Raw genomic sequence first — 16193 nt, forward strand, 5'->3', positions numbered from 1 at the left:
CAGCAAGGCAAGTTATTCCATAATAGCATAAATAACATAGTATCACAAACAAAGCAATAAGTGATATGATATGAGACAACAATGCATGTATGAGTCTAACTCTATGTATGCTGGTCTCTATAGGCAGACATGCTTTAAGTCATAGCACCATTCTTCTTTGGGTAGGTCTCATCACACAACGCCGGTTGGTAGTGGGTCCTTCATCCATCTTGGACAATCCATGGTTAGGGGTTAAGTCACCTCTCTCTCACAGCACCGTTTGGTCTAAGTATTGGCACATGTCAGGGTAAAGCCTAGCCCAATGCAAGTCTTCTACTTAGTTACATCCACTCAGATCTAGATACGTCCATTCCTCGCCCCTGGCGATCCTTTCCGGTATCCTTCACACTAGAGTCAGCGTATCCAACTCTCTCAAATACGGACTCATCAACCCTATAGGTCATCCACATATAGTAAATGGGAAGCTCTCATGTCTTCTCACGAGTTGGTTACCAGTCTTGAACGCCCATGAGCCCAAGTCTATCCATATGCAACTCTACCAAAAAATGGTCCCCACAATGTGATTCATGTCCCCTCACGGATATAACTCACCGGTCTTGAGCACCCATGAATCCCCATTGCTACCACGGGTCGTTCGGTCTCAATACCCTTCCGATTCGGGTCTGATATAACAAGGGTATAACCTAGCCAAACACTGCTAGACAAGTCCTAGGTATGAAAACCAATAATCCGGGAAAGCTTCAAAGGGCAACATTGGAAATATCCCATACTACTCCCAATGAGGTCCAAGGACAGAAATGTCAAAAGGACATTCCCCAATCCCAAATCATACCTAAGCAATCACAATCATAATTCAGTCATATCATCCACGACAAATATCTCATCATGTGAAAGAGTATAATAAGGAAACATACATGAGAAAGTATTCATACATAATCAAGTACATAAATTAATTAAGGAAATAAGATTCTAATGTACTTACAGCATTCATATCATAATAGAAACTAGCATCAGATCCTACGATCAACTATACCCTTACTGCTACATGATTACTACTGCTATGAATACTACTGTCATTGCAACCCACATGTTTTAATGCTGATAACATATGTGCATTGTTGTTGCTGCTATCCCAGTATTTTCTACATCTATGTTAACTAGAATGACTTTTGCTATGCCAGTATATTGGAACTTCGAATATAGCTTTGAGAGCTATTAGTACTCCTGTGTATTATTATCAATTGATATACCTGCCGATTATGACTGTCACTCTATTTACCAGAATTGACTTCAAATCTGTAATGCTTCTGGTAAAAATAATTGTTTTTTGTATCTAAGGTTCATCAAGGTCAGCTTATGGACACCTCGACAACATCCTCAGGGTGGCTTTTAAATAATTTAAATATACCACCAGGGAGAGTCGAACCTTGACTTCTTCACTAAAAGGCGTTGGTCATTGCCAATGGGCCAACACTTTGGTGGTACTGGTAAATATAATTGTTTCTTGAGAATTGTCACTATTGCTGCCCTATTATTTCTAAAAAATAGTAGTTTGGATTGGGACAGAGATTGCCTTCCGGTTCTATTGTTTTGTCTTATTCAGGTCTTATTGTACTTATGACCACCAAAGCACCTACTGAAACCACTGCACCCTCTCTTTCATCTAAACAACTCAATATTCACATCACATCTGTTAAATAATGATAGTTGAAGAGAGAAAGAGAGAAGAAGAGAGAGACGTTGAGGAGAGAGTGCGTGTAAGAGAGAGAGAGAGAGAGAGAGAGAGAGAGAGAACAAGTATATTATTCACATTGATTACAATGAGTTGTATACATGGCTTTATATAGAAATAGAGTCCTTCATCAGTGTTCTAGGACTCTTGTAGTTGTGGTTCTAGGACTTTTGAGTTACAGTGTTTTCGTTTACATGAAGATATGTGTTTTAGATTACATAAAATTTTGACTAGGGTTTTGTACCAATCAGTATCAAACTCTTCTTTGGGTTGACTAGAGTCTTTGTAAGTACCAATGTAGAGTTATTCTTGAACGTAGTAGCTGGTGTTTGATCAGCTGTGAGACTTCTAACAGCCGTAGAACTCTTGGAAGCCTTGAATGTAGTCACTGGTGTTTGATCAAATGTGGCAATTCTAACAGTGATGGAACTCTTGGAAGCAACCCTAGCTGCATAAGCTTGAGATGGAGTGGCGGCTAGGGTTTTGGTGATTTTCCAGAAATATCCCTAATAACATCAATTAAGCTTAATGATAGCGCCAACTATCTCCTATGCCCAGGCTGTTCAAATTAATATTGGCTAAAGACATACTATCCTTTGTTGAGGCTGACCCCCCATCTACTAAAGATAAGAACTAAGATGTTTGATATAGATATAATGGAATAATTATGATATGGTATTAGAGACTTGAATAAGGGTTAGTGGAGTGTGTTGAGTTTGAGAAGAAGAGAGAGGAGAGAGAGATGACACCAAGAGTTTACGTGGTTCGATTGAGTAATACAATTTACGTCCACAGGAGACTTTGATATGTTTTCCACTATATTCAAATAAAGTTTTACATACTCTTTATAGAGAATTTGTAGGACCAAAGTCCTTGTTCATCAGTCTCTAGAACTTTAGTAATTGTGATCTTATGGAGTTTTTGTATTACAAGTCTTGTAGAGTTTAGGGGTTTCCTACAGGATAAGAGTTTGAGATTACCTAAAATATTGGCTCAAGTTCCACAAGAATTATGATCAGCTACAAACACTACTTAGAATATGGTAGAGTTCTTGTCACTTTCATATGAGCTATGGATAAGGTAGCTAGAGTCCTTGTCACCTTCATGCACTTCAGAGTTGGTGGGAGCTAGGGTTTTACTCTGCAAGCTTTTGAGAGGAAACCCTTGCCACATAAGCCTGAGGAGTAGTGGTGGCTAGGGATTGGGCTGAATTTCTAGAAATATCCTTAACACCCCCACCCCCTCAAGCTCAAGGGCAGTGAAGTGACCTTAAGGTTGGACATTAAACTACTACAGCGTTTATAAGAGAGAAGTTTCATGAAGATGTTAGTGAGTTGATCCTTTGTAGACAAGAAAAGAACATAAATATACCCTTCAACAACTTTATCATCGACAAAATGAAAATAAATTTCAGCATGCTTGATTTGAGCATGGAAGATTGGGGTTGGTATAAGGCATGTGGCACTAACACTGTCACACCACAAAATTGGAGGATCCAGAAGAAATATATAGTGTTCCTACAAGAAAGATTGGAGCCAAGTAAGTTCACAACAGCATTGGCTACGGCTCTCTATTCAGATTCAGTGCTTGAACGAGCAACTATGGCCTACTTTTTGGAGCTCCAGGACACAATATTACATCCAAGAAAGATAGTATAACTGCCAATGGACTTAAATATCAACAATCCAATAATAACATCATTAAATATCAACGTAACCTTACCAGATAGTAATTTAGTCACAATGTGACCAAATGATTAAGGTAGTGATACCAACCAAGGTAATCTCATGTTCGCCTCTTTGATGTCCTCATCAAAACCGACAACTCTGTCAAAATCCTGTTGAACTCATAGAAGTGCTTGTCAAACTTCACTCCCTCTGACAACCGAAGACCATATAACTGTTTCTCAAAAAAAATAATCGATTTGTCAATGACTCGAAATTGTACCTTCTCTCTAGCTTTACCCAAACTTCCTCTAACTCTGCCAACCCACTGATCTCTCGAAGAACGTTATCCACATGATATAACTGGATCATACTATTTGCTAGATCCCTCAACTCATGCCACTCCTCCATCATATTTGGCCATCCTGATTTTTTTTTAGAGGCCTAACAGTCCCCTCCCACATAAAAATATTCTTCACTAGTTGTTGCCATAAAGTGAAATCATTATAACCATTGAAAAGTTTTATGGATTGAAGTCTTCAACACCATGTGACTTGTCCTTTGTACCCATCATCAACCTAAATTAATTTTCTTTTTTGTGGAAAATAATTTGTACTAAACAAAATTCGATGAGAACAAAAAGGAAATTTCTTTTGTTTTACTTCCCCACCAAATTCTTTTTCCCGGGTCCACCTTCATGTTCCCACTTTCTCATATTCAAAACTATGGTACTCTTTTAAAGAGTAATCACTACCTTTCCTTCTTTCTTTTTTCTTCCAAAACCGCTCTGTAGGAGCCACCATCCTTCAACCAACGAAGAATGCTTTTTTCTTTTTTTCTTTTTTATTTCATGATCCTAGATCCTCCTATTCCTAGATGCTCCAACACCTTCTACAATTGTATAAAAAGGGGAATATACAATTTCACAATCTCTAATACCAGAGAATCGTACCTTTGATTCATACCTTGAGGAGTTCTTCGATCTCCTTGCACTGATCCTCATCTGCTTGGATTTCTCTTACCTTCGATGACAATCTACCAACCTTTGCTTTGATATCACTTATTGGGAAAGGATGCACAACCACGAAGAATAACACAAGGCAAAGCACACTCAAGGAACTTAATTACCATGTTTTAGCATGATTGCCTGCGTCCACTAGAGAGAAAGAGATTCGACTATTTCCTGTAAACCCCCACCATTCTCACACGTGCTACCATTTTCTTTCCCTTTTTCAAGGTTATCCCATTGAGACTATTTATGGGGAAAATCCAAACCCCTAATTCCCATATAATTACAATTCAGTCCCTATACAAGTAATTGACCCAAAACTCATTCTAGTTACAAATACAGCAAAATTGTAATTATGTGGACCTGTAGAATACAAGACATACCCAAACCCAACATTAAGTTGTTCAAGATCTAATGGCAATAGCCATGCTTATTAAGGGTTTGCTATCCTGGTGGAAACTAAAATGTAGGTCATAGTGCTTGTGAGTTTGTGGAGAGACTAATTTTCTCATTTTCTTTGGGATGAAAGAAGTCAATGAATATTCGACCCAAAGCTGATGACAAGGAGTCTAATTGTAAAGTTGATATCATAGGATCTGCAACAAGTATCGCAATCAGTAATGTGCCAGCTGAAGTCTGTTTAGGATCAACGGTGGCAATTCAAATTGGTTTTAAAACTAAAAGACCAAAGGACGCCAATGATGATTGAGCTGTTACGAAAAAGTCTAATATACAATCTGACTAAGTTGAATGTAAATGGATGCCCATTGGGAAATCTTAGAAGAACAATCGAAGGAGCATTTTTCAAATTTTCAATAAAAAATGTGGTGTCTTGTGTGTTTGTGGAATGGATAACACATTCTGGAAGGGTGGGCTGTTGGTGTTTTTAAGTAGAATTGGACTTTACTTTAGTGTAAGCCAGGAAAAGTATCCTTATCATTGATACCCCCCCCCCCCCACAAAAAAGAAAAAAGGAAAAAGAAAAAAGAAAAGAAACATGTGGGTAATGTGGGTAATGGTTTCCAATTCTAACTAATCAGCTGAATCTCATATCTTCTCCACTGTGTTGAGTTTGTCTCAGGATATCTAAGTGCTCTTATTTGATGTCCAATGGAGATTTCAAGTCCTTTTTGTTCCTTCATGTTAAAATTTTCCAAACTTGATTGAACTCTATGTAACTTTTATTATTTCATTAGTAGTTCAAGGGTTTGATGTGGTGTCCCCATTAATGTTATCTTTCTCAGCTCATTCCTTAGTTAATCTTTGGAAGGGTTTCTCTAGAATCCTGGAGTTACAGGATGACAAAGATCCAACTTTCTTTTGGATAATAAAAAGAATGACCACTTTCTAAACTACTCTTCTAATAATGGTTATTCATGTTTCCAATTTCCAATTCTAAAGAAGTACAGAATACAAGGACACATATAATAGGTATAAAAATATGCCTTGTACTGAACCAATCATACTATATTATTGCAACGGAATCAAAGACGTAGCAAACCTGATAACCAAGCAAGGCAAATTTGTATCCCTGGTGTTCACCATTAATGTCGTGAATCATATCACTCGATCTTTCCTTCACCTAAAAATAATATTAGCCAGTGGTTCATTATTGGATGCAAATACAATTATTAATTTAAGAATTAAAAGAAAGAAATTCATTCTAGGTTTTTCCCACATGATGTCATGCGCAGACTTCCGTTAAGGTCTACTGCTGGCCAAAGACCTTGCTCTAGGACTTTGAATTGATGGTAGACACCCCCCCCCCGGCGCCCTTCAAACTTGAAGAAAAAAGAATAGAACAATTGAATCTCATTTAAAGAAAAATCAAAACGAGTAAACTCTAGATGAATATATTTCTATGTGAAGAATGCAACAAGCCTCACATCATAGAATTCTTGGATCTTCAAATCCGAAGGAACATTATGGATTCCCAAATGACACATACATAAAATTCACGATTGGAAAGGGTGTGGAAGAAGGAAACAAGAGAATGAGAGTGAAGGGGAAAGAGAAGCTGCTGCAACCACTTCTGCGGCTGGTTCCCACAATATATGTGTATATATAGAGGAGGGATCTGACGAGTAACACGCTCAAAACCCTAATAGGCCATGGACCCTCTATGAGCCCCAGTGGGCAAATGGAAAACCCAATTTGGTTCGTGCTCCTTATATTTAGTCATGATGTAATGCCAGCCACTATAATATGGGTCACAAGTAAAAGTAACACCATTATGCCCAGTTAACTTTCATTGTTAAATGATCAAAATACCCTTATGCAAATTGAAAGAGAGAAAGTTATAATATAGCCTTTTTATCATACCATATCTGTCACACCCCACCCGACAATATCAGAGCCGCCCCAACAATCCGTCGATGTGATCTATAGCTGCAAGATCAAGTTACACTATTAGTAATAAATTAGGCACACAATCCTCTAATCAAGAGCAAAGAATAATCATTTCATCAATTAATAAAGGAAATAAAAGTTCAAAATTTTCAAAATGATTGCTAAGAGTATCTAAAATAAGAATGTATGAGCGGAAGAAAAATAAAAAATGTCTCATTATTTTTTACAATTTCCTTATGCATTTTATTAGTTTCTCTTTCAGTTGCTCTAAGATTGGGGTCATGAGTTCATTTTTCATTCCTTTATCCCAACTATCACATACCCCCAGCCGGTATCCAATTACCTGAACACCCGGAGGTGTGATCCACAGCCCCACAGATTAGGTCTTAGACAATCACCAACCATTCCACACAATAGTCCAATTATGAGAATGGATAAATCAATTTATTAATGTTAATAAAGAATAAAATCAAATGTTAAGGATCTCAGAAGGATCTCAAAACCATAATCAGAGTGCGGAAGTAATGCCAAACCTAAAGTATACAACTAAAAAGAAATAACATAAGGTCAAATCTATCCTAAGTATTAAATTAGGTATGTATCCTTAAGTAAAATATAGTTCTTAAATTAAAAAAATCTCTGTATCGCGAATGGTATAGATCATCTCATGAATTTTGAGCTAATTCTAGTATGCGCAGTCAAGACACGAACGTTCTTCACCGTGAATGCCATAGTCTCCAAAACCTTGTACACCATACGGATCGATCACCGATGTCTCATATTCTTGGATTCCGGTAACATCTATATCTACAACAAAGTCTAACACAACATTGTCCCCAAAGGTAAACTCAAAAGAACTCAGCGAGTAGTTCACAAACAAATAACCAATCACAATCCAAATCAATATATTATATAATACAATATGATATGAGAAAAAATGCAAGAATGCAACTATATATACTCTAATGGATGCTAGTCTTTAATAGAAAACACGCATTAAGATGGAACACCAGCCTCTTCTGGGAAGGTATCGTCACTTTGATCTCTCACAGGTTGGTTACCGGTCTTGAGATCCCGAGTAAGGGGTCAAGGCATCCTTCTCGGACTATCACCATGGTTGGGGTTTAGGTCACCGCTCTCTCACCACCATTGGTATTAATACTAGCGCATGTCAGGGTTATACTTAGTTCAGTGCAAGTCAACTACTCAGTCACATCAATCTAGGTTCAGATACTTCCCCTCATGCATCTCACAATCTTGGTTTGGTATCCTTCCCTACTAGAGTCATCGTATCCTATGGCACCAACCAGCTTGGACTATGCTGACTCTTAACCCTATTGGTTGTCCACATATAATGGACGGGAAGCTCTCATGTACTCTCAACTGATAGTTTTCTTAACCACCAAAAATCGCATTTTTCCCTACGGACAAATTCTGTAGCCACTAATTTTGTCCGTAGCCAAAAATAAATGGCTGACGAACCATGTCCATAGGAAAGTCATTGAGAATAACCTCGTAGGGAACTTCTCCCTACGGATACTTAGTGTCTTAGGTTTAAATATTTTTCCCTATGGAGACATCGCCTTCTGTAGGGAAATATATATGACTACAGATTATTCCCGTCGGGCCAGGTACGTATTTCTTCCTATGGGTTATAAGTGTTGTAGGGTTAAACATTTTTTGCTACAGCTCTTACATTCCATAGGGAAAGATGTAAACACAAGTATGCATTTTTTTGTTACGGCTTAGTTGTCTTTTGTAGAGAAAATATACATAGGTAAAGCAAGCATAAGCAAGCATTTTTTGAAACGGCTCACTTGCTTACCGTAGGCAAATATACAACAATGCATTTTTGCCTACAATCTGGTATGTCCGTAGGCATTATAATTTTCTTTTTCCAAAAAAATACGACCATGTAGCCTGTAATTGCATATTTGCTTTGTCAACTCATAATATATAGCAGGGAAACACACAAAAACATAATAACAATAATAAGACTTCTACATTCAAGATTCTAAAAGTCACAAAGTTTGTAAGTCTCCATGACATCGTTGAAAAGATATAAAAAAACAAAGGTTTCAAACAAAAAATCTCCCTTGCTCTCAAACTATTTTATCCAACCATATCTTCAATTTTGAGTTCTTTATCCCCATGTTCTCAAGCTAACGCATCTGCAAGGAAACCAAAGAATGAATAATATGAGACTCCACAAACTAGGAATGACAACATTAAACTTATGCATCTCACTGGCATCTTAGGTTTGGAGTTTCAAGTCAAAGTCGAAGTCCTAAGTACTAATTCCTTGGTGTTTCAAGTCTAAGTCAAATTTTTGAGAATATTCCATGTACTCTCTTTTTGGTAAACAGACTTATAGTGCAGTTGCACCATGTCTGTTTCAGCATCTTGAAGGTGATGCCTATATTGGCTATATGTTGGTGCACTATATAATATTACCCTATTTAGCACTTCATAGTTTTGGTGACTTTTTAATATGTGTATGTTGGTGCCAAGGCCTCAGATGAGGAGCTGGAAATGGTTTTTCAATAATATCTTTTTTGCCTGGAAATTGCAATTCACTGAGGATCATATTGAGGATTGCTGCAAGCTCAGTTTCTAAATATTCAGCCAGCAAATGGAAAATTCACTTTTAGTCAAAGAAATCACAAGAACGGTTAGGAAGATTTCAGGCAAAATTCTGGCCAAAATCTAGTTTATTTTACTGTTTCACATTATTATTATTCACATGAGTATTGTCTATGTGCAAACTAATTCAATGGAGTTGATAATTTGATTAAAAAAATATGATTGGCTGATAGATTCTGCTGAGGAGATTCCAGAGTATGTTGTTTTAGAATTTCCTATGTTTATGTTACTAGTTTCCTTGGATAATCTTTTTTTTTTTTTTTGGTAAATAACAATCTTATTCAAAGCGGGCATGGGGTGGAAGGGAACATAATTCCACCAACCACACAGTGGAAGACGGCCATTCTTTCGGGCCCGAAACCGAAAGGGCCTTCCTGGCTAAGAGATCTGCAATTACATTAGAACTCCTAGGAATAAAGGCAGGTATATAATGTATGAAGTTATCCATTAAATAATGAATATCTTGGATTAGAGGCTCCACTACCATTGGGGGTTGAATTTCACCTGCAAGATGCTTGATAACTTGCTTACAGTCTAACTTAATTACAATTGACTCGTGCCCGCATGCAAGTGCTTCCAATAGTCCTGCTCTGAAAGCAAGAATTTCTCCTTCTTCAGCAGAATTGTAGTCTCCAGGTAATGATGAAGCACTCAAGAGCTTTCCCTCGGTATCTCGAATAATGATCCCCGCACCGCCCTTCTTTGTTCTTGCAATCCATGAGGCATCTGTATTTACTTTCACAAAACCTCTTGGAGGAGGTTCCCACGTCAATTGAACATTTGCTTCAGATTCCACCCATTCTTTCTAAAGTAGATATGGCTGATTTTTGGTTATCCCAAACCTCTTGCATGGAGTAGACAGCCTTCTCAACCACTTCTTGAGGTTTCCACCTTCTTTCTCCCATGCTTGGATAATCAGTTAGTGCCTTAGTGGTTTCTGTCTTAGGCTTTCTATTATCAGATTTTTCTAGTGATTCTCTCCGTTAAAGAGTTTATAGGGAGTTATTATTATTGTTATTTAGTAATCAGCGAAATATGTTTGTTAGTTACTATATGTATATATATATATATATATATATATTTTGTGCATATTTTTTTTAAAACAATACAGTGCTGTAATAGAAGAGATAATTGAGATTTTTTTTTCTTTTGGGGCGGGGGTTGTGCTGGGGGTTTTTCATTGATGAATTTGACAGGTTAAAATGCGGAAGCAGTTATACACCTCTCCGTGGTGAATCCTATAAAACCTTATTAAGGCAATTCAGTAGGTCAGGTAATGTGGTGATTCCGTTCCTGTAGGCTGCTGGGTGCTGAAGAGATGGTCATTTTTCGAGTACTCATTCAAATTGCCAGTTTAGAATTGGCTACTAGTTGATCTCTTACCAGTCAAGGATTTCATCAAATCAACTGTTGCTGAGATCACAATTTGGTTGAGATCTTAAGATTCCTATCACTACAATGCTGCTTGGCATAGCTACAATAGCTGCATGAGATCGATTAGATAGAGATTCGTTGATGGAACCTTAATCCATTCAATCTCATCTATGATCCTACTATGCAGTGGTTCTTAGTTGAACTACTCTTACATTAAAAGGACAAGGGTAAATTTGGAACCCAGAGATTTAGGATACCAAAATTAATAGAAAAATAGAGATGAAAATCTGCAAATTTCCTAATAACAACAGCCCGCAACACAGTTTTTTTGAATGCAGTCCCTCCGAAGATCTTGTGAAAGATGTTCGGGCTTGCTAGGAACGGTCATCTTCTTCAGCCATTTGTTATCCTTGGCTGAAACTCGAGGCTTTCACCAAACGCGACAGCAGCATTCTTCTGCTTCTTGGCCTCACGTTCGGCAGCAACAGCACGATTGATCGACGAATCAAGATCTTTCCTTAAAGAATTCATCTCCTCGTCATGCTTCTCCTTCAACTCTTCGGTTGCTTTCCTCAGCCAGTCCACCTCAGAATTGGCCTTCGCCAGATTCTCTTCACAAGTCTGCAACAAGGAGCTACTGTGACCAACTCGACTCAGTGCCTCCATGTGTTGATAGAAGCTCAACGCAGCATTCCTGGAAAGACAAGGAGATTATCAGAAAATCTCAGGAGAGATTACAAAGCGAGTAGCAAAAGCTCAAGAAAAATAATACATTGTGGAAAGACGAACGAGAACGTCATCTTGCAGGGTCTCAAAGGCCTAACAGTCAGCAGGCATAAGGCCGAGAGAGCTCCACTCAACGGCCTTTTCAGGATCCTGCGTGACTCGGTCTGTCTGCGTCAGCGACCATTGGGGGACGAAGGTCTCCTCAGAATCTCTATTCTTTTGGATTTCTTCGGGGCAGAAGCATCGATCGAGTCATGCTTCCTTTTGGTTCGAACGGGAGAGGGGATGTCTACCTCTTCCACCATTGGTTTTTTCCCTCTCCCCGAAGCCTTAACCATTGGGCTTCAGGTTCCTGATACCCTTGTAAGAAGGGTCTGGAAGTGGACGAAGGTCTCCTCAGAATCACTATTTTTTTTGGATTTCTTCGGGGCTGAAGCATCAACCGAGTCATGCTTCCTTTTGGTTCGAACGGGAGAGGGGATGTCTACCTCTTCCACCATTGGTTTTTTCCCTCTCCCCGAAGCCTTAACCATTGGGCTTCAGGTTCCTGATACCCTTGTAAAAAGGGTCTAGAAGTGGCACAGAGGCTACCTGTTCTGCAGTCAAGGCTCGAGGGGACCGTTGCTCTGCGGTCACAACAGCCTTGGCAGCCCTCACCCGAAGGCTGTCTGGATTCATTCTTGGAGGCACTACAAAGAAAGAGGAAAGTCAGAAAGTTGAAAAAAATTCGCAGTATATTCAAGAAAGTGAAACGTGGCTGTTAGAAACCTCACGTTGAGCCAGCCCCCAGTACTGAAGGATGGAGTTGTATTCCATCTCATATCCATGTATCTCTTGATACCATGGAATTGACTTGATCTTCCCGACAGCAGCTCTGTCTTCTTTGGATAATGGAAGGACCCGATTACCCTCAGAATATGAAGTGTACAGCTTCTAGGCGGTCGGGAAGTTAAGATCTGATTCAAGCGCTCGGCAGAAAAAATACCGCTTGCGCCACCCTTTATGATTGGAAGGGCAAGTTCCTTTGGCAAGAATGTTGCCCATCCAGTCAAGCTCAACTTTGTTGCGCTTAGAAAGCACAACCCAGCTAGGAGGATGGGAAATAGAAAGAACATGAAAATGTACAAAAAGAGGAAGTGAAGGTATGATGCCAAGTTCAAAGCATAAACCCAAGAAGCCGACGATGAGATGCCAACTATTGGGAAGAAGCATTCCAGGACAAATATCCCAATGATTCAGAATGGCAAAAAACAAAGTATTAAAGAAGGGAAAGCGAACTCCGCTTTCTAGTGTATCTATATACAGGGAGAATTCACCCGGAAGGATCGAATCAACCCTCTCATCAGAAGTGGGAGCCCTAAGTTGGTACGAGGAAGGAAAATCAAAACATTTGACGGCTGAAGGAAGGTTTTCCTCAGTATAGGAGGAAGCAATAGAACCAAGTCCACCAGCGGACCTGGTGGGTTGTTTGGACTGCCCAAAAGATTCAGCAGTCACCTTCGGAGTCATGGACGGTCCAGACTCGAAAGGGTAGAAGAAGTCTCAGCTTTTTCTTCTGCTTTTCTCTGTTGGCTAACTTATGCGAAGTCACGCCAGAGAGCAGTTAAGGTTTTCTTTTCGCTATCCGACTGATTGGAGGGGACAGAGGCAAGGGCCTCATCACCACTATCGCCTTTACCGGCGTTAAGTACGGGGGAAATTTCAGAAGAAACCCTACCGCCCTCCATTACTGAAAAGTCTGATTGTGGTTTCTGGAGAAAAAAGAAACCTAGAGACGAAAGTAAACTTTGCAAAGGAGTCAGTAAACTTACTGAATCACTGAGGCAGAAAGCTCGAGAACAAGAGGATCGTGAAGGCGTGAAGAAGAGGACGAGGTTTCAAAATTCCAGACAAGGAGAATGAAACCTACGGAGACAACGAACCGCTTTTAAGCACCCGCACGAGTGTTTGAGGACGTGTACGATCGAGATGAATCTAGCATCAACGATCGAGATTTGGAGACAATTCGAAAGTTTGAACTCACGAATCCAAAACAGGCGTTCAGAAACCGTCGTTTTGATTGCGTGAGAAACGATAGTTTCGGCTACAAAAGACGTGTGGCGTCACCCCACAAAAAGTGAGAATACTCACAATGCTCGAGGAAAAGGGAACATAGCCGCATTAAATGTGATATGACATTTAGTGGGTTGAGGATTATGCAAAACTATCGTTCGACGGAAAACCCAGTTAAAAACCAAGCCCTCGGGATCGACCGAACGCTTGGTCTGGGGGGCTCGTGATATGGAGAAAATATAACTGAACCTGGTTCAAACTTGGTTCGACCCTCAACTCCGGTCGGGACGAAAGGAATCAACTCGCTTCCGAGCAAGCCGGGTCTAGGAGATAGCTTGCTGAGGAAGAAAACTAACTCAGTCACAAGCTTAAGCACGCCCTAATCCGATGCGATCGGAATAGGTTAATCAACCTAAAGACGGCTAGCAGTGTTTGGCGGCTGTCACTCATCGCTATTATATGGATAACTACCATATAACGATCGTATTATCAAAGGAGTCATCTACTAGTCCAATCTATTAGAGATCTATCACTCAACAGATCTATCTGTTGAGATCCAACGACTATCCGAAGAAGGCTCAAATACATCCAACGAAGGAGATTCAAAGGTACACTCTATATAAGACATCACCTACCCACAAGGTAGGGACGGACGAAAACATTCAGATACATACAATCTGAATCGTATTCTCGTTATTCATTCCTTAGCTCTGTGCTTCAACAGAGCCGTTTGTGATTAAGTTCATCAACTGACTTAGCCTTCAGAGGTGGAACATCTGACGCTTGATTTTGCAGATTACTCTCAAGAGATCTAAGGGCTGAGTAGATTTTGGACGCATCAACCATAATACAACTAAGGATGTATTCATCATTTCCTCTTAAATCTAGTCTAATGTGACACATGAGCCCTAAAAGTAAAAAAAAATAAGAGGCTGCAGTCTCTCAATTGTATTCATCAATACTACTAGTTGTATGCCAAAATTAGGAAAAGAGTCCAATACTTGGAGGAGTGGGAAAGGGTGGATTTATACTATAACGAACTTGAATCCAACTAGCTAATTTATTAATTAGTTTGAACAACTCCTTACACTTAAAGAAACAAAGAAAAATACATTGAACAATTCAATATTGGAAAACATAGCTTTTAGTATGGAAGCTATCCCTGTATAAGAATATATACTTTTTTTCAAGTCCATAAACAATACAATTAAGGTGATTAAACTTATTCACCGCGGACGTGATTGACAATCAATTCTTAATTTATTGTTTCCCATCATTTGAGAATTTAATAAAAACAATACATACAATCTTAGCAAGTGAGGTAGCTACCTGGTGACACACCAAATTGGCTACAATAGGTCTCATAATACTGAACACGATTTTCCATGGCTGCTGTGTTTCCGCCATTGCATTCAATTGCACCATTGATGGCTCGAATGGTTGCCCCAAACCCTTGGCCAGAAATCATGATCGAGTGGCAATTGTTCATCCAAAACCACAATGCTGTCTTGAAGGAAGTCACTGCATCGGTTGCCACAATTCCAGGATCATTTAGTCCATCAAATCCTATACTATTACCAGCAGCACCATAATTGTAATTCCATGATAGCTGAAGCGGTCCACGGCCATAGTAGCCTTGTCCGGCAACACATGGGTACTGTGTGTTTGTTGCATCACAGTAATTCTGAGAAGCTCCACCTATCTCTTCTATGTAGCAGAAAACTGTGCACATACAAACACACACTTACAAATATATACATGCAAGATTTTGTCTAAAAAATTAGACCCTAAATCAACAAGTTTGAAGAAATCAACAATACGGAAGATTTTTTCTTATGAGAAACACTTACCACCAGTCTCGTGTGATACATGGGCAAAAAAGGCAGAAATCTCTTGGTAATTTTCAAGAGTTGACCCAGAGGTGCCGAAGCTAGGATATGAATTAAGTGCTGTCAGGAATGCATCACGAGTGTAAAAGGTCTTGCCGGCACAAGTCGAGGAAGCTTGACTGATTATCCCATCGAAGAATGATTGTGTCACTATATTACCCACAGACGTCGGAGTTGGAGTAGAAGAATAGCAAGGACCTGCTTGGCAACCAGTGCCGCAGTAGGCGTCTCCGGTTCCACAGTATCCATATTGGCTACAGCAAAGGCCTGAGGCACATCCACAAGTCTGAGCAATGGCAGTTTCTAGCATCAGACTTGCTAAAAGTCCAGCCAAAGTGATGGTTAATAGGAGGCTTTTCATTCTGGAAGTTGGGGTATACATTGGAAAATTAAGAATATATAAGAATGTATAGAGAAAATGTGGAAGCTCCGATTTGTGAAAATATTTCATGAGAATAATGGATTTATAGTGTCATAGGTGCAAAGTTCATGCTTGTGAAAGGAGATAATTTAAGTCTACAATCTACGTCAAATATGTCTTGGAAAATAAAATAAAATAAATAACAGAACAACAATAGATCTCATCAAGACTCAAGACTTATGTTTGGCTGGTCTAGGATAGTAGAAATGTCTACTAGCATGGCCCATGTTGGACTAGCAATATTGCGATCGTAGTAGCTGAGCGATTAGGCTAACGCAGAGCTGTTCTAATGATGAAATCAACACCTCTTAGTGAAGAGGTCGTAGGTTTGACT

The 16193-nt window shown here is 39.3% G+C and overlaps 1 protein-coding gene across 1 annotated transcript; it reads right to left on the reverse strand.

Moving 5' to 3' along the window:
* Nucleotides 1-14724: 14724 nt before the first annotated feature.
* LOC148999005 (endochitinase EP3-like) lies at nucleotides 14725-15799 on the reverse strand. Its single transcript, XM_089141544.1, has 2 exons — nucleotides 15400-15799; nucleotides 14725-15271 (listed from the first exon to the last, which is right to left on the reverse strand). The coding sequence occupies exons 1-2, from the start codon at nucleotides 15797-15799 to the stop codon at nucleotides 14859-14861; spliced, it is 813 nt and encodes a 270-aa protein (XP_088997670.1). The 3' UTR covers nucleotides 14725-14858.
* Between the last annotated feature and the right edge of the window lie 394 nt (nucleotides 15800-16193).

Source organism: Hakea prostrata, unplaced genomic scaffold (assembly GCF_041222555.1).
Source record: "Hakea prostrata isolate BN-2017 unplaced genomic scaffold, UWA_Hpros_2 contig_71, whole genome shotgun sequence".
Classification (NCBI taxonomy): Eukaryota; Viridiplantae; Streptophyta; class Magnoliopsida; order Proteales; family Proteaceae; genus Hakea; species Hakea prostrata.